Source organism: Giraffa tippelskirchi, chromosome 10 (assembly GCF_054371585.1).
Source record: "Giraffa tippelskirchi isolate mGirTip1 chromosome 10, T2T-mGirTip1v1.2.pri, whole genome shotgun sequence".
Lineage (NCBI taxonomy): Eukaryota > Metazoa > Chordata > Mammalia > Artiodactyla > Giraffidae > Giraffa > Giraffa tippelskirchi.
Window position 1 is genome coordinate 24,772,795 of NC_137284.1, and position 26,349 is coordinate 24,799,143.

A 26,349-nucleotide genomic window follows, 5' to 3' on the forward strand; every position below is an offset into this window, starting at 1 on the left:
AGGAACCCTTACAAACAGCTGTGAAAATAAGAGAAGTGAAAGGCAAAGGAGAAAAGGAAAGATATACCCATTTGAATGAAGAGTTGCAAAGAATAGCAAAGAGAGAGAAAAAAGTCTTCCTCAGTGATCAATGCAAAGAAATAGAGGAAGACAATAGACTGGGAAATACTAGAGATCTCTTCAAGAAAATTAGAGATACCAAGGGAACATTTCATGCAAAGATTGGCACAATAAAGGACAAAAATGGCATGGATGTAACAGAAGCAGAAGATATTAAGAAGAATTGCCAAGAATACACAGAAGAACTATACAAAAAAGATCTTCATGACTCACATAATCACGATGGTGTGATCACTGACCTACAGCCAGACATCCTAGAATGCAAAGTCAAGCCGGCCTTAGGAAGTATCACTATGAACAAAGCTAGTGGAGGTGATGGAATTCCAGTTGAGCTATTTCAAATCCTAAAATATGATGCTGTGAAAGTCCTGCACTCAATATGCCAGCAAGTTTGGAAAACTCAGCAGTGGCCACAGGACTAGAAAAAAGTCAGTTTTCATTCCAATCCCAAAGAAAGGCAGTGCCAAAAAATGCTCAAACTACTGCACAATTGCACTCATCTCACATGCTAGCAAAGGAATGCTCAAAGTTCTCCAAGCAAGGCTTCAACAGTTCGTGAACTGGGAACTTCCAGATATTCAAGCTGGATTTAGATAAGGCAGAGGAACCAGAGATCAAATTGCCAACATCCGATGGATCATCGAAAAAGCAAGAGCGTTCCAGAAAAACATCTATTTCTGCTTTATTGACTATGCCAAAGCCTTTGACTGTGTGGATCACTACAAACTGTGGAAAATTCTTCAAGAGATGGGAATACCAGACCACCTTACCTGCCTTCTGAGAAAGCTGTATGCAAGTCAAGAAGCAACAGTTAGAACTGGACATGGAACAACCAACTGGGTCCAAATTGGGAAAGGAGTACGTCAAGGCCGCATATTGTCACCCTGCTTATTCAACTTATATGCAGAGTACATCATGAGAAATGCTGGACTGGATGAAGCACAAGCTGGAATAAAGATTGCCGGGAAAAAATATCAATAACCTCAGATATGCAGATGACATCACCCTTATGGCAGAAAGTGAAGAAGAACTAAAGAGCCTCTTGATGAAAGTGAAAGAGGAGAGTGAAAAAGTTGGCTTAAAACTCAACATTCAGAAAACTAAGTTCATGTCATCTGGTCCCATCACTTCATGGCAAATAGATGGGGAAACAGTGAAATCAGTGACAGACTTTATTTTGGGGGGCTCCAAAATCACTGCAGATGGTGACTGCAGTCATGAAATTAAAACATACTTGCTCCTTGGAAGAAAAGTCAAGACCAACCTAGACAGCATATTAAAAAGCGGAGACATTCCTTTGCCAACAAATATCCATCTAGTCAAATCTATTGTTTTTTTAAGTAGTCATGTATGGAGGTGAGAGTTGGACTATAAAGAAAGCTGAGCACCGGAGAATTGATGCTTTTGAACTGTGGTGTTGGAGAAGACTCTTGAGAATCCCTTGGACTGCAAGGAGATTCAACCAGTCCATTGTAAAGGAAATCTGTCCTGAATATTCATTGGAAGTTCTGATTTTGAGGCTAAACCTCCAATACTTGGCCACTTGATGTGAAGAACTGATTCATTTGAAAAGACCCTGATGCTGGGAAAGATTGAAGGTGGGAGGAGAAGGGGATGACAGAGGATGAGATGGTTGGATGGCACCACCGACGTGATGGACACAAGTTTGAGTAAACTCCAGGAGTTGATGGACACAGAGGCCTGGTGTGCTACAGTCCATGGGGTCGCAAAGAGTTGGACACTACTGAGTGACTGAACTAAACTGAAGGCAGCTCACTCCCAAAAGGGAAGCTGGGTAGCTGTGAAATTTTGCTGAGCATGACCAGATCTTAATTATTTTATTTTCTCCCCACCTTTGGAATTTAGGTGCCTATAATCAAATTAGTTACAATCTTTGATCCATGACACATTGTAACCAGTAGTCCATGGTGGCCAGCTTTTATTTATCTAGATAGCTTGATCATTATTTTCAATAATGAAATTTACACCTTGTAACTCATCATCTAAAATAAAACTAAAAAATGGAGCAGTTTTTTATTCCTAATCATGCAGTCTTTCTCAGCCTATCCTCCTGTTTTTCCCACCCTAGAAGCATCATCCTGATATATATAGTTTCCCAATTTGCCAGTGGAATACATCTCTCTACCTCCCCAGGGACAGAATGAGCAAAGCAGGAAAAGAGAGAGCAGAAATGAGCTTAATGAAGATGATACTTCAAGGAAACCAGGAGGAAGGGATGAGGGCTAACTTGTACCAGATGGTGTTGAAACTTGTATGTTTCCTTATTTTTTCAGAATACAGAGTGTCCCTAGCAACTAAATATATGCCAGTTACACTTTCATAGGATCATATCAAGTGTTTAGAATTTGAAGGGCTATTATTTTTATTTACATAAGACTATTTTTGTCATATTGAGTACATGATGATGATACTGGGCATCCACACACCTGGTATATGCAAACCCACCTTCTCATTCTGTTCCTCTTTTAAAATCCAAGTTTCATTTCACATGCTGAGAATTTTTTAAACATAAAAGCAATCTTTCTGTGGGTAAACTCCCTTGATTTTGAATTTTAAAATTTATCTTCTTGCAGAATTGAAAGAGTCCTTTCAAAAATTGAATCATACCATTTAAGAATTGATCTGATCCAATATCTCCCCTGGTAGTAAATTAATAACAAAGGGCAGTATAACTACAGATTTGAGTTGGTAATGTCATTGAATATTGGTGATCTACAAGCCATCCTCTGGAACTTAAAAAATGGTCAGCAAAGGAGAGACACACCCATGATACCCGAGTTTTTCTGAATTTACAAGGGAGCTATGATTCCAAGTTCCATTGCAAACCACATATTACTGCTGGGGTCACCAATTCAAGGAAGGAATGGCAATGACCTCTCACTAAAGATTAAGTGCCATAGCAGAGGGATCTTTTCACTGCTAACTCTCCACGATCTAGATAAAAAACTGTAGCATTATCTTATTGGTATTTGGAAAAGCAAAGACCTAGTGGTAAGTTAAGGGTCACATCCAGCCCTTAAGCTTGCAATGCCCTGTGCTGGGTAGTGTACTTTGGTAGTGTAATTTAATCAGCACAGCCTGATGTTTTCATTATTATCATCATGGCCTTTGCTCTTGAGAAAACAGATCCAGAGGAATGAAATTGCTTGCCTAGGTCACACAGCTGATAAATAAGAGCTCGGATTTGAACTGTGTGGTTTCTTACATTCTGTCTCCTTATAAGCTAGAAAGACGTATGGTAGATGACCTGGGTTCTTGTATTGATTAGGCCAGCAACTAAGTAAGACTATGCAAATTGTAGGTCCTCTGAATACCAGAATAAATGCTAGATTCATAGTTGATCAAGAAGGGTTTAAAGAAATATAACTAATCTTTGTATAATCTTTAGGGTACAATAGTGTGTGCTGATATTTTATGAGATATTCAAAGAATACTTGCACTGATCTTGATTTCCCCAGAGTAGCTTAAGTTTTGGATGACATACTACTTTTTTATTTGCTTTTGTGTTTTTTTGATATTTTTGGCATATTACCTGAGGTTCAAGGAGGCAAAGAATCTCTTCTCTATTCCAGATAATCTTCAGTAATAATAATATGTGCAACAAGGTGAAATGTGACCAAAAATGGAGTTTAGGTAATAGATGCATGAACTGGCACAGCTCCCTACACCCCCTTCTTCAATGTTCCCTGTGCAATTTGGACATATTTTTTAATTCCCATTTATAGTCAGTTCCCTTAGCTTTTAAGGAACTATTCAAAAAAGAAATATACCTGCCGATGTGAATACCAGGTTGCAGATAAATCTGCATGGTGACTTATACAGAAGGGGTAAGACTTTGAAGGCAAAGAAGACTTTGAACCCTGGCTCTGCAGCTTACTACCTGTGCAGCCTTATAGGGGGACTTGATGTCAGAGTCCCCATTTTACCATTTTTATTTGGATAATAATAACATAAATATGTTAACATATTACATATTCATTTCAAATATGTTAACATATAACATAAATAATAACACCTATATGATGCATATGATACCACTCTAGTGGCAGAAAGTGAAGAAGAACTAAAGAGCCACTTGATGGTGAAAGAGGAGAGTGAAAAAGCTGGCTTAAAACTCAACATTCAAAAAACTAAGATCATGGCATCCAGTCCTGTCACTTAATGGCAAATAGGGGAAAAAGTGGAAGCAGTGACAGATTTTATTTTCTTGGGCTCCAAAATCAATGTGAATGGTGACTGCAGCCATGAAATTAAAAGACGCTTGCTCCTTGGAAGGAAAGCTATGACAAAACTAGACAGCAAATTAAAAAGCAAAGACATCACTTTGCCAACAAAGGTCCATATAGTCAAAGCTACAGTTTTCCAGTAGTCATATATGGATGTGAGAGCTGTACCATAAGGAAGGCTGAATGCCAGAGAATTGATGCTTCTTGGTTGTGTTGCTGGAGAAGACTGTTCAGAATCACTTGGACAGCAAGGAGAACAAACCAGTCAATCCTAAAGGAAATCAACCCTGAATATTCATTGGAAGGACTGATGCTAAAGCTGAAGATCCAATAATTTGGCCACCTGATGCAAAGAACCAACTCATTGGAAAAGACAGTGATGTTGGGAAAGATTGAGGGCAAAAGGAGAAGAAATTGGCAGATGATGAGATGGTTAGATAGTGTCACCAACTCAATCATGGACATGAATTTGAGCAAACTCCCGAGACAGTGAAGAACAAGGAAGACTGGCATCCTGCAGTCCATGGTATCAGAAAGAGTCAGACACAACTTAGCGACTTATCAACAACAATCTGATGTTTCCATGATAAGGCCTGCTACTACTCTTAGGAGAAACTAAATCAAGCACAAAGAACAAGGAATGCCTAAAACCTACTTGGTGAAGCTGAACATCTTGTAGGTTGGGTTTATATTTTCTGGGTATTAGGACCTTTGTTCCTGGTCCATATTTACAGCCCTAACAGTATCACTAGCAGTTGGTTTTATTTAACAGAATACATAACCTATTTGCCAAACATTATTTTAAGTCCCTTGCAAATATTGACTCATTTCATCCTCACAACACTCTGTTTGTTATATCTGTACATTTTTAGGACATCACAAACATATCATGCTTTCTTTATAGAAGCTCCTAATAGCATTGCTGTTTAGGAGATGAGTAAATCAAAAGCACACATATTATAAAACAGAAACAAGTCTCCTAACCAGGTCTGCTGCTCTGTGTGTGTGTGTGTGTGTGTGTGTGTGTGTGTGTGTGTTCGTGCGCATGCGTGTACACATGTGTATCAATGGATCTGGATCAAGTGCTCTTTGTGTCACAAAGAAACCCAAGCTTACCTTCCTGCTTCAAGCCCCTGCCTCCTTTGAGTGCCACTTGAAACTTCTTAACCAGATTTCTGTAATTTTTAGGTTGTAAATTTTTTTTCCTGTTCTGTTATTAACTTTGAAGGAGAGCACTACTCTCAGTATCTTCCTTGAAATGTTTGTCACCAGACCCAACAAGTGTGATTTGGGGAATGAGAGATTTTGTACATTTGTATATATATATTTATGTATTTTTTGGTTTCTTATGAACATACTTAAGGAAGATATCGCCTAAGCCAATGTTTTCTTAGTCACAGGGTCCTGAGATGCAGGAAATAAAAAATGGTATTTGAACACCAAGGTACACACTATACATCCTCTGGCAGAAGCAAAGGAGCTCGCAATTAGTTACTAAGCTGCAGAATGTTAAATCATCCAAGGGACTTTAAATGATGTGGAAAATGACAATATTGTGAGAAGTTCTATGTAGTTGAACTAGAATTCAATGATCTAAAGACATAATAGGGCTTTTAAAAATTAAATTCATATTATTTATGTGATGATGGCAAAATATAACCATGAGGCTTTTTCCAGGGTGACATTTTCTAATTGCAATTAAAATTTAAAAAAAAAAAAAAAAGCATTTGCTCACCGAACTCTCGTGCAAATAAAAGAAATTCTGTGTTAACAAGTTGCAGTTGTCATCATTAATGAGAAATTGTGTACATATAGAACATGAAATTATTGGTTATCCAGCAAGGTTTTACAGTAAGGTAATTGGATGGGAGTATTGCACAATTGTTAGAACCGGAGTTTTTCTGTCAGAACAACCTGCAGGATGTAGACTAATTCATTCAGCAAGTACTTTTTGAGCGTCTACTGTGCGCTCAGATTCTGAGACTGTGGTACCATGTAGAGCAGATGTAATCAAGTAATAGTAATTGCTATGATGGGTCTTGCAGTCTAGTTGATGGAAGAGGAGATAACAAATTATTCATAAATAATATTTACATTTAATACTTCAGAGGAGAGGTACATGGGGCTATGCTCTGATAGTATGAAATCTGGTCTGGGAAGGTTAGCAGGGTAGTGCTGAGATGGGGTTAGGATGACTTCATAATTCTTATCAAAAAGCTTAGTGAAGTCCACCCATCTTGAAACAGCATGTTTCCATTGAGGCATTTTCCCTAAAGGAACAATTCAAAACACGTTAAGCATTTTTTTTTCTATAAGGACAGGAGATTGTTTTTATTATAGAAATGTTGAAAACATCTTAATTATTCAAAATTAAGCAATTAATTAACTTTATTATGTTCTTAGAAATAGTATCAACTACTGAAAATAGTTGAACAACGTAAAAATGTTTTTATAGTAATAAAAATGCATAGTAAAAAGAGTATCTATAAAATAGTATTTTAAATGCCTTCATCTTTATCCCAACCCTATTCTTTCTAGTTCAATTTATTCTTTGATTTCAAGTGTATCAATAGTCATATTAATAGCTCTTCATACTAGCTCCTGTTTAGCATCAAGTACTTTACATCCATTATTTCAATGGATCGCATGTAAAAGTGAAATAGGTATTATTATATTTATCTGTTTTTTGTATACTGCAACTTTTAAATATGTCACCAATGATATGTTTTCCCTGTGTAACAAAGAACTGTTTCAATACCCCTGCTATTTACCGTGAATTTCCTTATTGCTGTTTTATCTAAGAGAAATCTCTTGTTTTTTTTTTATTTTTTGTGACAGCATTCTGTGAAGAGGGCTGCAGATACGGTGGAACATGCATGGCTCCCAACAAATGTGTCTGTCCTTCTGGATTCACAGGAAGCCACTGCGAGCAAGGTAAGGAAGCTCTTTCTCTAGGACTATAGTAATGTGGATTGACTTGATACATTGCATCTTGTTGGTGGATGCGGCTCTCCCAAAGCTGAGTGCCTTTTGATTACTACATCATAGACATCCTCCCTCTGAAAACAGAACTTCACCTGCCCTCCTTCCAACGTGTCTAATTTAGCAAAGTCAAATCTTTTCCCTGCTACCATTTGCGGCGTGCATTTTAGTACTAATTAGACATAAAGCCTGACGAACTTACCTGCCCCACTTATCATCTACTGGGTAGCAACACAGGCAACCACTGGAGTTATAACAATCTGCTGTGTCTACAGAATGTAAATTTGAACCACATGCTCCTTGAGTAATTGTGCATTAAATAACTCCAGCAGCAGGTTTATTGGTGTACTTGGGATTTTATTCTAACACTGGTTTACTAAGAATGTTATCATTCATGGACCTGGTATTATAAGCCAATTACTGTTGATAAGAGTCCATTATGTGCAGCTTTCTATAAATGTAGTGTTTACACTGGGCAGTATTTGGTGAAATCCAGTTCTTTTATCAATTGGCGAAGTCCTCCCGTGTGTAAATGAAATTGGTATTCAATGCCAATGTACCAGTGTATGTATCAGTGCAAACAAGTTTATTTATGCCTTGTAAAACTGAATATTTCAGTGTATTTCCCCATGAGTTTCATTAGGCTAAAATCACTGTATTATGTTTTTCGAAGTCTGGAATATCATACTCAACTGGACACTTCTCATAGTACAGCATGCTGCTGCTGCTAAGTCGCCTCAGTTGTGTCCGACTCTGTGCAACCCCATAGACGACAGCCCACCAGGCTTCCCCGTCCCTGGGATTCTCCAGGCAAGAACACTGGAGTGGGTTGCCATTTCCTTCTCCAGTGCATGAAAGTGAAAAGTAAAAGGGAAGTCGCTCAGTCGTGTCTGACTCTTAGTGACCCATGGACTGCAGCCTACCACGCTCCTCCATCCATGGGATTTTCCAGGCAAGAGTACTAGAGTGGGTTGCCATTATAAACAAAAATATAGTGCTGTAGTCACTATGCCTATTATTAGATGAGGGGAGTATGTTTTCATCTAATGCCAAAGATCTATGCAAAGCTCTTGCTTCCTTTTTTCATGTTAAAGGTTTCTGAATTTAGATACTAATTTTTTAAATTAGCATGTTTATTTTCCCCCAACTTGTTTGACATATTACATTGTACTGCGTGTGTGTTTCTAAGGCAGCCTGATACTTTTTTTTTTTCTTTTTTTTTTTTAATAAATTTATTTATTTTAGTTGGGGGCTAATTACTTTACAATATTGTAATAGTTTTTGCCATACATTGACATGAATCAGCCATGGGTTTACATGTGTTCCCCTTCCTGGACCCCCCACCCACCTCCCTCCCTATCGCATCCTTCTGGGTCATCCCATTGCCCCGGCCCTGAGCCCTTGTCTCATGCATCGAACATGGAATGGTGTTCTGTTTCACATATGATAATATACATGTTTCAATGCTATCCTTCCAGAACATCCCACCCTCACCTTCTCCCTCAGAGTCCATAAAATTGTTCTATGCATCTGTGTCTCTTATTCTGTCTCGCATATAGGGTTATCGTTACCATCTTTCAAATTCCATATATATGCATTAGTATACTGTATTGTTGTTTTTCTTTCTGGCTTACTTCACTCTGTATAATGGGCTCCAGTTTCATCCATCTCAGTAGAACCGATTCAAATGTATTTTTTTTAATGGCTGAGTAATATTCCATTGTGTATATGTACCACAGCTTCCTTATCCATTCGTCTGCTGATGGATACTTTTTAAAAGAGTCAAAATTTAACTACATACATTATTCAACAAGGAAATCAACAATGTGTATCATTGTTCCCATATTTTGTGATAATTATCAACAAACTAGATCATATTTATTAAATACAAGTTACTTGATGTGTCTTTTAAAAAAGACATATAAAAGAGCCAAGTTCTGCCTCTGAGCAGGAGGAGAGAATTGCCATGTGGAACTGAAAGATTCTTGTCAAAAGCAAAGCAGCTTAGCCCACAGGCCCTTATTGTAGTACATCAGGTTTTAATCAGGTTTTCTAAAATGAAAAAAAAAAGCCACTAAAGTAAAGGTTCCTCATTATTTGCTCTAAAACTGCTATGCATTTCTTAAATTATTATAGAATATAGGAATTAATGGAGACAGAATGGTGATGATGATATAATGTTGATGATGATGGATTTTAATATTATTAATGATATACCATTTATCATGTACTAATTATGCATTATGTCTTTTAAGGGAGTATTTTAGTATTAAGAACAAACAAAAGAGATAGATATTATTATGCCCGCTTTGTAGATGGCACGTGAAAGCATGGGTAGATTAAAACTTCTGCAATTCTATGGAGTCAGTATTAGAATTGAGAAGAAAACTCAACTTGTCTTCCACAAACTACATTGTAAACCCTTGCATGTGTTCCAAAGGGATAATGCATGAACTTCTTATAAAATCTGAGTTCCTGGTGAATATGTAGGGGAGGGTCCATGAATTTACACTTTCACCAAGCCCCTCAGGTTGCTTGTTATAAACCAGTCATTATTATATTGTCATGATGATATTTAACCAGAGAATCCACTGTGTAGTTCTTACTCTATTTACTTCATGAAGAATGGGAGGAGAGCATTGATCTTAGACCAGAGCTTGAGTCAGTGTCAGCCCAGGAAGAATTAATTATGGTTTCTCATGGCTTGCTGATTTGACCTCTTCAATAAGTGGCTTCTTCTCTCTTCAATAAGTGGCTGATTGAATCAGTACTTACATTCTGGTCCATAATGTGGAACAGAAAATATCACGGTAAAGGAGAAAATCAAGACCAGAGGCAAAAGACAGACAGACATTGGCAGGTCATAGGTTCCTAGATGAATATTAAAGTAGAGATCAAGAATTACTTACTCTTGAACATGTATACAGTTGCAGTAAAGAAAAGAAAAAAAATAAAATAAGGTTTCTCTGTATATGACATTAACTTCCATCTGTAGCAAAACCATATTGACCAATATTCTAATTCCAGGAGATTTTTTGGATAAAGTACATATTTTTCCAATCAATTATGTGCAAGGGATCTATGTGAATTATGAGACTCTTTAAATCTATGTCATATCTTGTTGGAATTATTTTGTCATGCTCACTATTAGCAGTAAACATTAAATAATTCCACTTGCCTTTGAATAGTGATGCTAGATGTTGTGAGACACAAGGTGTAAAGGAGAAATGTAAATGCACTGTGGATGCCTTATGGCATGGTTACACTAAATGTTTTGTTTGATTTTAATTTTATGGCTAATTAAATGGTCCCATTTGAGCTATTTAGAATCTACTTATGTTTAGTTTTTAAAATATTTCCTTTGCCCTTGCCTCCTGTTATTGGCTTTATTCATTGTTTGTGATAGCCTTTCAGAATTCAAGTGTATTCAACTAAATCATAAAATGCATATCTGAAATATAATAAAGTTGAAAATCACACTCATGTTTGATGTGTAACACAGAGACGAACAACTCTGCATTTATTTTATTCTGATAAAATTTTAGTAAACTTAAACTTTTCATCACCCCACTCAAGATAAGCAAACATTTTACCTGCCTTGGTTTCTGGACAACGTACTACGTTCCTTCCTCTCTCCTACCCTTTGATCCTTCTCTGAGCCCTTGGCCTTGACTTGGTTTCACATCTAACATGGAGATGTATACAGAGAAAGATGAGTGGAGAACTAGGAAGAGTATTTGTGTTTCTCAGGATAGAAAAGGTCCCCAAGTGAAATCTCTTTGTCATCCTAGAAAGCTAAAAGGATATCATGCCACACTGATGTAGCCAAACAGAGAACCAAATGAAACAATCTGAAGTTGTCCTAGAGACTTCTCAAATATAATATCAAAGAGTTATACTAAATTCAGAGATACATTGCTTACCCTAAGATAGCATAGGATCCTCCTCTACGAAGTAAAGTTGCAAGCAGCGAAGAGATTCAGTATAAGTTGTCAAGCTTGTCTAGTGAATGGGTTCTTCACATTGACATTATCAACATGTTGGACAGGTAATTTTTTATTGCAGAGGGCTGTCCTATGCACTGTAGGATGTTTAAAAGCATCACTGGACTCTACCCACTAAACACCATTAGGAACCTACCCCCAGTCATTCAATCGAAGATGTCTCCGGACATTGCCAAATATCCCAGGAGGCAGAGTCACCCATGCTGACAAGTTCTGATCTAGATGTATCACTTTAAAATATATCTAACTATCTGTCTACTAATAAAATTATAAGCTTTTCTAAGAGATAGAAAAGCATTTTATAGAGCATCTCTTCAGGATTTTTAGCATTACTTTAGGTTTACTGTAATTAGAAAATCTTTTTTTTTTTCAAAGTATAGCTGACTTACAATGTTATATTGGTTTCAGTTGTGCAGCCTAGTAATTTGACATATTGATAGACTACTCCATACAAAGCTACTATAAAATATTGAAGGTATTCTCTGTGCTGGAGACCGTTTTGGTAACTCATTTATTTTATACCTGGTTTAGTGGTTTGTATCTCTAAATCTCCTTCACCTTTTCTGCCCTTGCCCCAACTCTCTCCCGTTGGGGAACCACTAGCTTGTTCCCTGTATCTATGAGTCTATTTCTGGCAAATTAATAAATAGCAAAAAAGCTGAACAGCATTGTCCGTTCACTATATAGTTTCTAGGACTTGTTTTTTCTATTTTGTTTATATGACATTTCTAATTTTCTACAATAATTATAGACTATGTTTACAATAAGAAATGATTTTTTAAAAGATTAACATAAAGAGAACTTAAAATTCATGAAAAGGACTTCATTTTTCTCAGTGACTGGCGATGTTTTGCCTTTCTTAAAGGGAAATGACTTTCTGCAGGATAATTATTCTATTCTTTCCCTGTGCTTCAGAACCCTGTAGATATGTAGACAGAGGGTAATAGTTTACTGTGAGCATATGGTCTGTCCACCAAGTAAAAAGAGTGGTCAGAAACAGGAATTTATCTGTTCTTCCAAATTTTGCATTTTGTCCCAATTTTGATGGAACTCTACTAAGTGTTCATGCTAAGTCACTTCAGTTGTATTTGACTCTTTGCGACCCCCTGGACGGCAGCCCACCAGGCTCTTCTGTCTATGGGACTCTCCAGGCAAGAATACTGGAGTGGGTTGCCATGCCCTCCTCCAAGGGATCTTCCTGACCCAGGGATAGAACCCATGTCTCCTGCGACTCCTGCATTGCAGGCAGATTCTTCATTTATTTGCTATTGCTCTGCCCACCTTTGTTTTGGAGAAAATGTATGAGTCTTTACAAGTGTGGATAATAGCTCCATTTTCTAAATGGAGAAGAGAATATTTCCTTGCAGGATATCACAGGACCCTGGGCAAGGCATTTGGGAGGAGAATGAGTGCAAATTCATAGCAGTTAGGAGAGTTATTTAACTTTTCTCAGGGTGAATTTTCTCAGGTTGTATGGCACATGCATGGTGCATGCTCAGTAAATGGAGGCCTCTATTATTAATGTTGCTGCTGTTGTTATGTAGCTAATAGATCCCCAGGAAAGAGTAAGCAGGACTTTTGTGATATCATATAAAAAGAAGTACCAGGAGTTGGGTTTCTCAGGTAGCTCAGTAGTAAAGAACTCCCCTGCCAATGCAGTGGGTTCAATCCCTGGGTCAAGAAGATCCCCTGGAGAAGGGAATAGTTGCCCACTCCAGTATTCTTGCCTCGGGAATCCCACAAACAGAGAAGCCTGGTGGGCTATGGTTCATGGGATCACAGAGAATCAGACACATCTTAGTGACTAATCAAATGAATAAAACGAACCAGGAGTTGAGAGTTTGCCCACCCAATTGAACCATCGAGGATGGATGTAGATACTCTTAACATTTTTATTAAAGTGATATGAGTATAAATTTGTTTGAAGAACTATTCCCTGCATTGTATATTTCAAGGAAAAAAGAGAACGACAGAGGAGAGGCATTGCAGTGGAGGCTGAGAGGAGTCCACACCTGATATAACATTAAGGTCATTCATCTTTAAAGCAGCTCAGTCTTGGGTTCAGCTGCTGAATCTCGAGTATCTTACTCCCCTCCTCATCTCAATTCCATCCACTCCATATTAGTTTTCCAGCTGTGATGGAGAAATTGAGTTAAAGATTTGATGCACTTCTCTATGGCTCCGAAATGGAGCTCTGAACTCTCAGAACTCCTTGGAGCTATTTCAAAACCCTCTTCATGGTCCTGCCAGGCTCACCATTTTATAGGATTCCAGACATCTGGAAAAATACCTGAAACCATTTTTCATTCTCATCTCCATGGTACAGAGCAAATTTTCAAGTCATTTCAAGTATAACTGTAGGAAGCGCTGCCTTTTGTTCACAAACCACGGTTTGGACTACAAAAATGCAGCCTGGGATAGTGTAAAGAATTCTAGACGGAAGGACAGAAACCTGTGTTCTGCTGTGAGATCTGCCACCATGAATTATTTATTTAGCCTCTGTGAAGTGAAACTTGCATCAGCCCACTACACACGGATGAGTCCAAATCTTTTGCCTTTGTTATTTCTTATGAGGAAAACTAGTCCCACCCTTGTGAACATATATGATGGTGGATATAAGTGTTACTCAAGCCAGTTAGTAGTGGAATTGAGGTTCTCAGCCATGAATGACTGAACCCAGATTTTATACACTTTCCAATAATCTGTTGCCTTTTGATCACATTACCTGCTTTCAAGGGCAATTAAACATAATAGATAATGTGCAAGGCTAAATAAATTATGTTCCTCTGTGAGCAATAAACCATAATCTCCCACTTGATTATGTGCACTGATTTATATATTCCTTTCAACGTCTTTGTTGCACCGAAGGTGGGAAGAAAAATAAATAAAAATAGGAGTAAGAGCACAGTCTTTGAAGTCATCTTAGCTCAATTTTAGTTAAACTCCATTATTTGCCAAGGGCTTCTCAGATGGCGCTCATGGTAAAGAATCTACCTGCCAATGCAGGAGACACAGGAGAAGTAGGTTCAGTCCCTGGGTAGGAAAGATCCCCTGGAAGAGGAAAATGGCAAACCACTCCAGTATTCTTGTCTGAAAAATTCCGTTGACAAGAGGAGCCTGGCGGGCTACAGTTCATAGGGTTGCAAGAGTTGGACATGACCGAGCACGCACACATAGTATGTTAACCAGAATCTATGGTATTGGATTGGGTTATACATGTTGTCGTTGTTCACTCACCCAGTTGTGTCCAACTCTTTGTGAACACATGGACTGCAGCACACCAGGCCTCCCTGTCCCTCACCATCTCCTGGAGCGTGCTCAAACTCATGTCCATTGCATTGGTGATGCCATCCAGCCATCTCACCCTCTGATGCCTTCTCCTTCTGCCCTCGGTCTTTGCCGGCATCCAGGACGTGTCAGCTGTTTGCATCAGATGACCAAACTGCTGGAGTTTCAGCTTCAGCATCAACCCTTCCATCGAGTGTTCAAGGTTGAATTCCTTTAAGATTGATTGGTTGATCTCCTTGCTGTCCAAGGGACTCTCAGGAGGTTATATGTGTGTGTGTGTGTGTGTGTGTGTGTGTGCGCGCATTTGTAATGGGCTTCCCATGTGGCTCAGTTGGTAAAGAATCCTCCTGCAATGTGGGAGACCTGGGTTCAGTCCCTGGGTTGGGAAGACCCCTGGAGAAGGGAAAGGCTACCCACTCCAGTATTCTGGCCTGGAGAATTCCATAGACTGTATAGTTCAAAGGGTCCCAAAGTGTCAGACATGACTGAGTGACTTTCAGTATTCAATCATATATATGTAATACAATGTTTCTAAGCTTCAGTTTGCCACTACAAAAAGGATAGCAGTTTTACTTACTGTATAATGTTACTGTGAGGTGAAATGAGATAGTCTATTTAAAGCACATGATAGAGTGCCTGGCACACTTCACTCATCAGCCTGCCACAATCTGAGAAGTCTCCAGTACAGAGATGAGGCACTTTGCCTTTTTTCTTTCAGTATTGTATTGTAAAATGCATGTGTGTCAAGGTTCTTCCCCTAGGTGAGATAATTTTATGGGAAAGAGAATAAGATCTCCTGTATCCAGTACAGTGGTTTTCTAGCATCGAGGCCCTCTGGATAAGAGATGTGTAGTTGCCAGTTCTTCTTTGGTGAGGTGCTCTGGTGAGGGTCTTTGGTCACGAGGGGCTTCCAAATAAAGTTCCCTTGGCATGACAGTCCTTTCATCCTTCTGTAGCTCTGAGCTTGTGAAAGGCCACTTCTCTCTTGTGGCTCCCTTGCTCTGCAATATTAACATGATTCGGATGATGCTCTGAAGCTCTTTTGTAGGATTTCAGTAAAGGAGACACTTTCCCCCTCCTTCATTCCAAGTCAGTTCTCTCTTAAGGTGTTTTTTTTCTTTTTTTCTACTTTATGACCGAGGCAGCCTCAGACCCAGGCATTAATCTTTAGATTCTTAAAGCCGAAGTCAAATACTATTTGCTAGGTACCTAACCATGGAGAGGACATTTCTAGATTATGCTTGAAGACTGTCACCCTGGGATGAGTTTACAGTGGATATTCTTACCTCTTGCTCCTGAGAAAAGAAAACAGACGGTGACCTGAAACTGGAAGCATGCCAGATAGCTCTCTCTAACCAAGTCCTCACTTTTGGCCTCATCACCATCCCTTGCTTGAATTTCTAGGTCTTTGTTTACAGAGCTGGAGAGTGGTTAATAGTTAATGTAGGCACAGCTGATTTTTGAGTGTTATAAAGGTAGTCTAGCACCCAGCTTTGAAACATGACATATTATGATGTATCAGAACTCTAACAGAAGAAACGTCCAGTCTTAATAGCCTATTACATTTGAATTCAACAAATATTTAGTAAATGAATATATGAATGAGGATACACAAAGACCCAAAATTTCACATGGTCCCGTCTCTTCATTTTATAGATCATAAGTCATAATGACTCCAGTTCAAATCTCATTTAAAAGACACCTAATATGTCTTTGAATGTTTATTATGTTGAAGATGAAGGAAAAAAATGTCATTAACAAGCATGCCATTCATAAGAATGGTATTGTATAGAAATTCTGTGTTTCCAGTAGTTTTGTCAGCTTGCCTCCCAGGAAGCAAAGTGAAGGGCACCAATCATTTTAATAAATTGACATTCACCATCAAATATATGAAAGCTATTAGGGATTACCTGTCTAGTTAGTAATGCAGAAAATAATTCCTGACTATTTAGATGACAAGCAGTTTTTCCTCCCCTCCAGGCAAGCTCATACGTATTAAACTGTGAAAGTCAGGAGTTGGGTTCATAGGCTCATTTTTAATCCTCTGCCCTAGGAAATTCAAAAGCCCCTTTAACTTGAAGCACAATGGCTCAACAGAAAGGAAATCCAGGCTTCTGTGAAAATATGACCAACTAGAACCCAGAAATTGCAAATTTTCCTTGGTAACTAGTATCCAGGAATTGTTTGTATCCAAGTATACTTAACGCACTGTAGATCATGTGGAAAAAACCTGATTGAAGCCACTAGCCTGACCGAAAAAGAATATAAACTCATGCAATTTGCATCACTTTCTCCTAACAGGATCCACTGATTAGAAAAGGTAGTTGCCTGAAAGTGTTGCCTTGGGTCCAAAATGTGATGAATCAAATAGCAGTATCTATGCATTCATTTTGGTGGTGTTTGAAAAGATAAGAAGTTTCAGGCTTTGCGGACTAATGTGGTTTTAAAGCATTCTCCATTTTTATAGAGACCTTAAAGTTATCTATGTGTGGCAGCAATTTTAGCCAAGAAGATTGAGTCCATGAGGGGAGATTCTAGAAGATTATTTTATTAATCTTGCTAAGAAAACCTTTCAGTACCTCTTCAGTGCTTAAGATAAAGTCCATCTTCCACAGCATGATCTCTAAAGACCTCCATGATTGGACCTCTGCTTGCCTCTCCAGCTTTATCTCCTCCTCCTCCTCATACATCTCAAAACCCAGCTCATTCTAAGTTACTCTTGTCACTGAAATGCACCTTACTCACAGCTTCTGCCTGTAATGTTATCTCTGCCTATAACACACATATAGGCTTACATGTTGATTACCAACCAGTCCAGTTCAGTTCAGTCGCTCAGTCATGTCTGACTCTTTGCGACTCCATGTACTGCAGCACGCCAGGTTTCCCAACTCCCGGAGCCTACTCAGACTCATGTCCATTGAGTTGGTGATGCCATCCAGCCATCTCATCCTCTGTTGTCCCCTTCTCCTCCTGCCTTCAAACTTTCCCAGCATCAGTTCAGTTCAGTTCAGTTCATTTCAGTCGCTCAGTCGTGTCTAACTCTTTGTGACCCCATGAATTGCAGCACGCCATCAAGGTCTTTTCAGATGAGTCAGTTCTTCTCATCAGGCGGCCAAAGTATTGAAGTTTCAGCTTCAGCATCAGCCCTTCCAATGAATATTACCAATGATTATCAATATCTGATATTAATTAAAGTACAGGTGTACCTCGAAGATACTGCAGGTTCAATTCCAGACCACTACAATGAAGGGACTATCAAAATAAAGCAAATCACGTAAATTGTTTTGGTTTCCCAGTTCGTATAGAAGTTATGTTGACACTCTACGGAGTCTACTAAGTGTGCAGGGCTTCCCTAGTGGCTCAGTGGTAAAGAATCCACCTGCAAAAGAGAAGACACAGGAGACCCAGGTTCAGTCTCTGGATTGGGAAGATCCCCTGGAGAAGGGCATGGCAACCCACTCCTGTATTCTTGCCTGGAGAATCCCATGGATAGAAGAGCCTGGCAGGCTATAGTCCATAGGGTCACAGAGTTGGACACGATTAAAGCGAGTGAGCACGCATGCACTAAGTATGCAATGGCATCTCAAAAAAAGCACTGCATGTATCTTAATTAAAAAATACTTTGTTACTCAAAAATTCTATCATCATCAGTGAGTTGTAGCAGTAACATAAAAAATAGCCATATTAACAAAACATTGTAGATCAACCATACTTCAGTAAAACAATTTTCAAAGGGAAAAAAAATATCACTGATCACAGATCACTGTAACAAATTTAACAGTAATGAAACAGTCTGAAATATGTTGAGAATTACCAGAATGTGACACAGAGACATGGAGAAAGCAAAGGCAGTTGAAAAAATGATGCCAATAGGCTTAGTGGACACAGGGTTGCCTCACAGCTTCAATTTGTAAAGAAGACAATGTCTGCAAAGCATAATAAAGCAAAGTACATATAACAAGGTGTGCTTGTACTGGAAAAGATTGATTTTTGAGGGTTGCTAATTATTTGAGTACTCCTAATCTGTTCCCTCTCAAAATATTCCTTCCATAGTTTTCCTTATCCCAGTTGGTGATGAAATCTACCCTTTCTCATTCTCTGGATCAAGATGCTGAAATTGTCCTTGACTTCTTTCTTTTGCAGTGCACATCTAAATCTTTGCTTTGACTTCAAGATATATTTGGAATCCAAGCATCATATGATCACTACCACCACTTCTACATATGACATCATTATCTTTAACCTAGATTATGGCCAAAACCTCCAAACTCTTCTCCTGTCCACTGTTGTACAATTGTCGCCTCTTTGTAATCATAACACGGTACTCAAGGGGACAATGCTGAAACATAGATTAGATCCAGTCATTTCTCTGCTCCAAACCCTCCATGGCTCCCCATTTCCTCAGTAAAAGTTAAAATCTTTATAGTGATCAACTTGACTCGACATGCTCTGGGATCCTCTCCCTGTTATTTCTCTGTCCTTACCATTCGGGGAGTGGGGGGATTTCAAGCGTCCTCACCCGAATCCCTTGTTTTCCTGTTATATATTCCTTATAGGTTGGTTGTTTGGAATGTTCTTCCCCCAAATATTTTCATGATCTGCTCCCTCACATCATTCAGATTTTTGTTCAAGTGTTACCTCCTCAGGAAGACCTTCACCCCTGACTAAAATAGCTCTTACTTTCTGTCTGTTGTATCATCAATAATAATAATAATTATTATTGTCATCAATAATGCTTTTCTTGACTGGTCCAACTACCCAGCCAGAATATAAACTCCATGGGGCAAGAGTTTTTTTTGTCTTATTGCCACTGTGTTTCCAGGGACTAGGGCAGCACTTGGCACATAACAGTTGCTCAAAACATCTTTTGCATATAGATAGTTGAATCTCTTTCAGTTTTGTATTAAGCTACAAAACCAAAATACTGTCATCAAGATATATCATAGAAAGAACGAGAAAATTATTGTTGTCAATCACACACCTTTATCCCTGGTATTTTTAGATCATATATAATCAGAGTTATCCCTGAGGTTTTCTTCTCCTCATATTCCCATTCAATCAGTCATCACAATCTATTTGTTTTTTCCTCTATTCTGTTGCCTAGTTGAAACCATCGTCATTTAGAGTTTGCTTGAAATGATAGCAGAGGGCAAGTCTTCAGGTCCCACATCCTGTTCTTTCTTCACAAAAAAGTGTTCTTTCTGTTTCATTGCCACCAATATAATCCCTATAAAAGGCAAATACAATCAAATCCTTTTCTTGATGAAAAACCTGAAATGGTTTCCAGTGCCTCTTGGTGTTAACTCCAACCTGGACTCTTCCTCTGAGTCCTTTTCCTATTTCAAGTTATAATCAATAATTTGAATTTTTTAGATTTTTCCAAGCTGTGATCCTACTGCAGGCCTCTGCCCAGGTTTTTTGGAACTCTTTGCTTCTCTTTCTCCACCTTTCTTTCTCTTCCCACCATTTCCAGCCCCCATCTTCCCTTGTTCACTTAGGTTTCAACTGAAGCTTTTCTTCAGAAATATTTTCTCAAACATCTTGTAACCTTGGCTACCTGCTCATTTTTATGAATGAGACATTAAAAGTTGGTTGAAAACTCAGTTTACCTATGTGTAATATTGACAAATGATTTTAAGTTTATTCTTTTGAGCAATTGAGATTTTTCGAGAAGATTCTTCCAGTCTAAGCTTCTTTTGGCTTCTCCACTGCAGGTTATGAATCATTTTTCTTAGGCCTTCTGAGTGAGTGAGTTAACTATCATCCATCTCTGTTTTAGCTTCCAGAATTATATTGCTCATGCCTCTTCTCCAATGTCCTTTGCGTTTGAGGGTTTATGTCCTTCATAATGTACCTTTAATATTATTTTATTACTGTTTCATGGAGAAAGGAGTGGGAGATGTGAGTATTTAATCTAGCAGCTTTAGTTGGAACTAAGCTCCTCAATTCTAAAATTGTTTCTGACTCATAGATGAAAAATCAAAATAAACCATGGATGAAAATGTATATACAATAATAGTAGAATGAAAGAATGAGGCATTGGAGGATATAAAATAAATTTCTCTTTCAGAATAGAGAAGATTGGGGAAGGGATGTAATTTAATTTATATCTCATGACAATTATTCTCTTTAAAAAAATATTAGAAGAAGCTTCCTGGAAAGATAGACATTTCCCCTTTGGAAGTAGAGTATCTATCTAATTTCAAAGACCAACAGAGCATTATTTAATATGTTAACTGTTTGAATTATTTCTTTAAATTCTCAGGATGTTATGAAAATTGGGGCCATAAATTGCCTTTCCACTAAGGATGGTTTAAGTCAGGTTTTAAAAAAAATCAAGAGCTATTTCATATGAAATTTCATTTGAAATGTAATTTCAAATGATTTGGAAGTGGGCCTTTCAATGGTTTGGGAAATGACCAAGGGAATATAAATAAGAGGAAATGGCAAAGGGAAATGTAGTACATAATTGGGGTTGAAGGACCATCAAGATATCACAGAGATAAGCACTGTACTCAGACTTACTTAACAACTTCATTAATGATCTGGAAGAAGGAGGATTCAACAAGTTAATTAAATCTACAGATGGTCCTTAGCGGAGTTGCAAATACCAGGGACAACTAAAAAATAATATGAGAAGACCTGAGGTCAAAATCTTTGATAGCTTTGGGCAAAAAGGAGCAAAATTAAATTTGGGAAGGATAATTACAATTGAATATACTTTGTTCAATGAAAAAATAGAAGTTAAACTGCAAATAGTACTGAATAGAAAATAAAGCTGGAAGAAATTCTGTGACTGATGAACAAGTTATTTAGACAATAGCCTTGCTTCATGGCTCTAGAAATAAATTCATTTTAAAAAGAACATGTACTTTTTAATAATATATTTGTGGTGTGCCTGATATTTACAACATTTAGTCATCAGGAGATGGCTCGTATGACAGGAACAAGTAAGAATTGCTTTAACCCTCAGATATACTTACATTCTAGTAAGGTAGATGGGGGGAAATCTCACAAAAATGGTATAAAGGATTCATGAGCTTAAGATGGAGAAGTGATGGGAAGAACAACATAATATGGAGGAGCCACTGAGAATCACCTGGCTGAAATTATTGTTGTTCAGCCACCAAGTCGTGTCGAACTCCTTGTGACCCCTTGGACTGCAGCATGCCAGGCTCCTCTGTCCTCCACTGTCTCCTGGAGTTTGCTCAAATTCATCTCCATTGAGTTGCTGATGCTGTCTAACCATCTCATCCTCTGCTGCCCCCTTCTCCTTTTGCCATCCAGCATCAGGGTCTTTTCCAATGCCAAAGTATAGGAGTCTCAGTTTCAGCATCAGTCCTTCCAATAAATATTCAGGGTTGATTTTCTTTAGGATGGACTGGTTGGATCTCCTTGCAGTCCAAGGGACTCTCAAGAGTCTTCTTCAGTTTGCACCACAGTGCAAAAGCATGAATTCTTCGACTAAGAAGTAGTTGATTTCAACTTTTCAATATGGACTGCTTACATTAGTGTGGTGGGATGTTGGGAAGACTGGCGGGTAATTTTGCATCCTGACCCGGTAGTACCATTCGCAGTAGAGTGCCCTCTCAGGTATAGGTAATGAAGGGTGTCTGCTTTCAATGGTATGGTCAATAGAATGGAATCCAGCCAAGGCCTGGGGACAGTAGAACAGTCTGGATGAAATTATAGTGATAACCATTAGAATAGAAGTCATCTGTATGCAAAGACACATGTGGGCAAGATGTCAACCACTTTTTGAGTACCTTGCCTTTGTCAAGATTGTTCCAAGCAATTTACATAAGTTAATGCCTTTAATGCTCACACTCAATCTACAGGATTAGACATTATTCTCATTTCCAATTTGCAATCAAGAAATCAAGCCTAGAAAATGTAAGAAAATCACCTAAGGTTAAGTGCTAATAAGCATGGGGAAACTGGAATTCAAACCAAGGGCTTCTGGCTTTTAAGATCTGTGTATGTGTGAGTGTGTTTTCCAACTGTGTTATACCATCTGTCATAGAAAATTAGCATAAATAATATATGCAGAACTCATCTGTATATGTATCTTTTGTCTATTCTTTAGAGTTTTATGTAGAGAAAAATTCTTCTGAGATTCATTGACAGAGCTATTCTTATATACAAGAAGGTTGTGAGAAGAATTCACTCTGTGAAATTTTCAATGCAAAATCATCTTAAAAGGAGTGTTTGTACCTAGGTTAATTGATTTTGTGTCTTGAGAGAGAAGACCCATTAAGTAACATATAACAGAAATTACATAATTTTATAGTATCATTCCCTACTATTGTCACCCAGAGTAGATTCCTAAGAGTCACCACATTTTACTGTTTAATTATTAAGTATTAGTTTCAGAGGTAGTGTTTGTATGTTATCCAATTCAGATAATCTATGAGTTTAGTTAAAGAGATATGTTGGAAATCTATCTATTCTTCAGCTGTAAGTGCCCCTACTCAGAAGGAACAAAAATTGCCAAATTCTTGTGTGTTGGCTACTAGGCCACCAAGTGTAACAGGACCCAGATGATGTTGATTTGTTTAGAAGTGATGAGGACATCTTGCATAGATACACACAAAAGTCATTAAATGAGTTGGAGAGAATTAAAATACACTTCACAGTTTTATTTGGAATAGGCTAGGGTGGGAAAATTCCTCATGAAAAGTGTGCTGAAAACTACTCAGCAGTGGGAAAATGCAGGCAGTTTTACTGGAAAGTGAGCAGGATATGTGAGAAATCCAGAAGATTAACAGTGAGAAGAGATGTCTAGGGTGACTGATTGCTTTAGCATCTCCATATCTGCCTTCTCTTTGAAACTAATCAGAATTCCTTAAGCTTCTGGTGAATGAGATTTCGAAGTGAGAAGAATTTTGTTTGTAATAAAAGTGAGGTGGTTTGAACTGAAACTTAATCACATTCAGGAAAGTCAAGTATCCCTTCTGGGAGAGATCAAGCAGATTATGAAATGATTTTAGAGAACTGGTAACAAGACCGTACTCTCTAACTTTCGAATCTATATTTGGCCAAGTAAAACACATGGAAAGAAAAATTCTGTTTTGGTCCCTTGGGTAAAAGACCTAAGAAGTATTTCTTTTTCATTCCTACTGAAATGACTCATTCAGTTTTTAGAGCTCACTTCACCCACTAAAATGGCATCGGTTATTGTGGAGAAATTTCTTCATGACGGAGTGGAATCTCTTCTATTATTCTAGTCATAGTAATTCCACCATTATTTAACACTGTATGAGAAATATCACAGGTCATGTTACAACATAAAACTTTGAAAAGCATACAATATTAAAAGCATAATTCTAGTTTTTCACATAAGTAGAAATTACACTGGCGTCTCTGAAAACAACACCTGAATCGAAGTCTCAAAGATGAGAACCTGAAAAAATAATAAAAAAAAAAGAAACATCAATCCTCAAAATCAACCAACTATGAGATTATATTGATTAAAAGGGTAAAGATAACACTAGCTGAGATGACTTCTAGCCTAGAGAGACCAGGTCAGTCCTCCCAGACCTTAAGTATCTTTTCAGTACCCTCTTCAATTCTAGAAGAATGTTGTTGAAAGTTTTGGCAGAAGCAGTTTTCACACGCATGTACCTGATGATGAAAATTTCTTCAGCAGGTAAATGAAGTTTTGCCCCAGTGCTTGTCATTAAACATCAGTAATTAACAAGCCATACCCTTTGAACTTGATTTTCACCTGTACTGTTACATTTTTCCTAAGGAGAGAAATCTTTAGGGAACTAAGCTATAGAACCTGGCAGTGGGGGTGGGAGAGGGTTGGATATAAATGTTTTCTAAAGCAATTTTCCAGTAGGAGCAACTGAAGTCACATTTATAAAACTAAATCATTCATATATAAAAATTATAAAATAATATGTGGTTCATTTAGTAAATAAAAACTGGTTCAGAATGATATTTATAACAGCAGAAAATGATTTCATCTCCGGTAAACAAAGGATTTCTAAAGAAAGGGTTAAAGAAATACAAAGACCTGGCAGCTAGAGTCACTTGTGATCTATAGAATTCACATGTATTTACTTAGCCTATTAATGGCTACCAACTACTTGCTATGTACAAAAATGATTTTTTAAAAATCCAGTTTATCTGTTACCAGAGGAGATAAGAGAGTAATTATTAATACATGATTTCTCTGGTGGCTCAGCTGGTAAAGAATCTACCTGCAATGCAGGAGATCTGAGTTGGATACCTGGGTTGGGAAGATCCCCTGGAGAAGGGAACGGCCACCCACGCCAGTATACTGGCCTGGAGAATTTTATGGACTGTATAGTCCATGGGGTCGCAGAGAGTTGGACACGACTGAGCGACTTTCATTTTCACTTTAAAATAATAAATTCTGTATGAGTGCAATAAAGAGCTTTGGTGGAATTTTCAGTTCAGTTCAGTCGCTCAGTCGTGTCCGACTCTTTGTGACCCCAAGAATTGCAGCACGCCAGGCCTCTCTGTCCATCACCAACTCCCGGAGTCTACCCAAACCCATGTCCATCAAGTCGGTGATGCTATCCAACCATCACATCCTCTGTCGTCCCTTTCTCCTCCCGCCCCCAATCCTACCCAGCATTAGGGTCTTTTCCAATGAGTCAACTCTTCGCATGAGGTGGCCAAAGTATTGGAGTTTCAGCTTCAACATCAGAACTTCCAATGAACAACCAGGATTGATCTCTTTTAGGATGGATTGATTGGATCTCCTTGCAGTCCAAGGGACTCTCAAGAGTCTTCTCCAACACCACAGTTCAAAAGCATCAATTCTGTGGCACTCAGCTTTCTTCACCGTCCAACTCTCACAACCATACATGACAACTGGAAAAACCATAGCCTTGACTAGATGGACCTTTGTTGGCAAAGTAATGTCTCTGCTTTTCAATATGCTATCTAGGTTGGCCATAACCTTCTTTCCAAGAAGTAAGCGTCTTTTAATTTCATGGCTGCAGTCACCATCAGCAGTGATTCTGGAGCCCAAAAAAATAAAGTCTGACACTGTTTCCACTGTTTCCCCATCTATTTCCCATGAAGTGGTGGGACCAGATGCCATGATCTTAGTTTTCTGAATGTTGAGCTTTACGCCAACTTTTTCACTCTCCTCTTTCACCTTCATCAAGAGGCTCTTTAGTTCTTCTTCACTTTCTGCCATAAGGGTGGTGTCATCCACATATCTGAGGTTATTGATATCTCTCCCAGCAATCTTGATTCCAGCTTGTGTTTCTTCCAGCCCAGCATTTCTCATGATGTACTCTGCATATAAGTTAAATAAGCAGGGTGACAATATACAGCCTTGACGTACTCCTTTTCTTATTTGGAACCAGTCTGTTGTTCCATGTCCAGTTCTAACTGTTGCTTCCTGACCTGCATACAGGTTTCTCAAGAGACAGGTCAGATGGTCTGGTATTCCCATCTCTTTCAGAATTTTCCACAGTTTCTTGTGATCCACGCAGTCAAAGGCTTTGGCATAGTCAATAAAGCAGAAATAGATGTTTTTCTGGAACTCTCTTGCTTTTTTGATGATCCAGCGGATATTGGCAATTGGATCTCTGGTTCCTCTGCCTTTTCTAAAACCAGCTTGAACATCTGGAAGTTCACGGTTCACGTATTGCTGAAGCCTGGCTTGGAGAATTTTGAGCATTACTTTACTAGCATGTGAGATGAGTGCAATTGTGCTGTAG

General features: G+C 38.3%; 1 protein-coding gene across 3 annotated transcripts in view; it reads left to right on the top strand.

Moving 5' to 3' along the window:
* The window catches only part of NELL1 (neural EGFL like 1), a 987,615-nt gene that overhangs the window by 752,575 nt on the left and 208,691 nt on the right, over positions 1-26,349 (top strand). For all 3 annotated transcript variants that reach the window (XM_081533742.1, XM_081533741.1, XM_081533740.1), the window contains one exon: positions 7,206-7,301. In XM_081533742.1, coding sequence (XP_081389868.1) covers positions 7,206-7,301 — 96 coding nt within the window. The remainder of the gene's footprint in view (positions 1-7,205; positions 7,302-26,349) is intronic.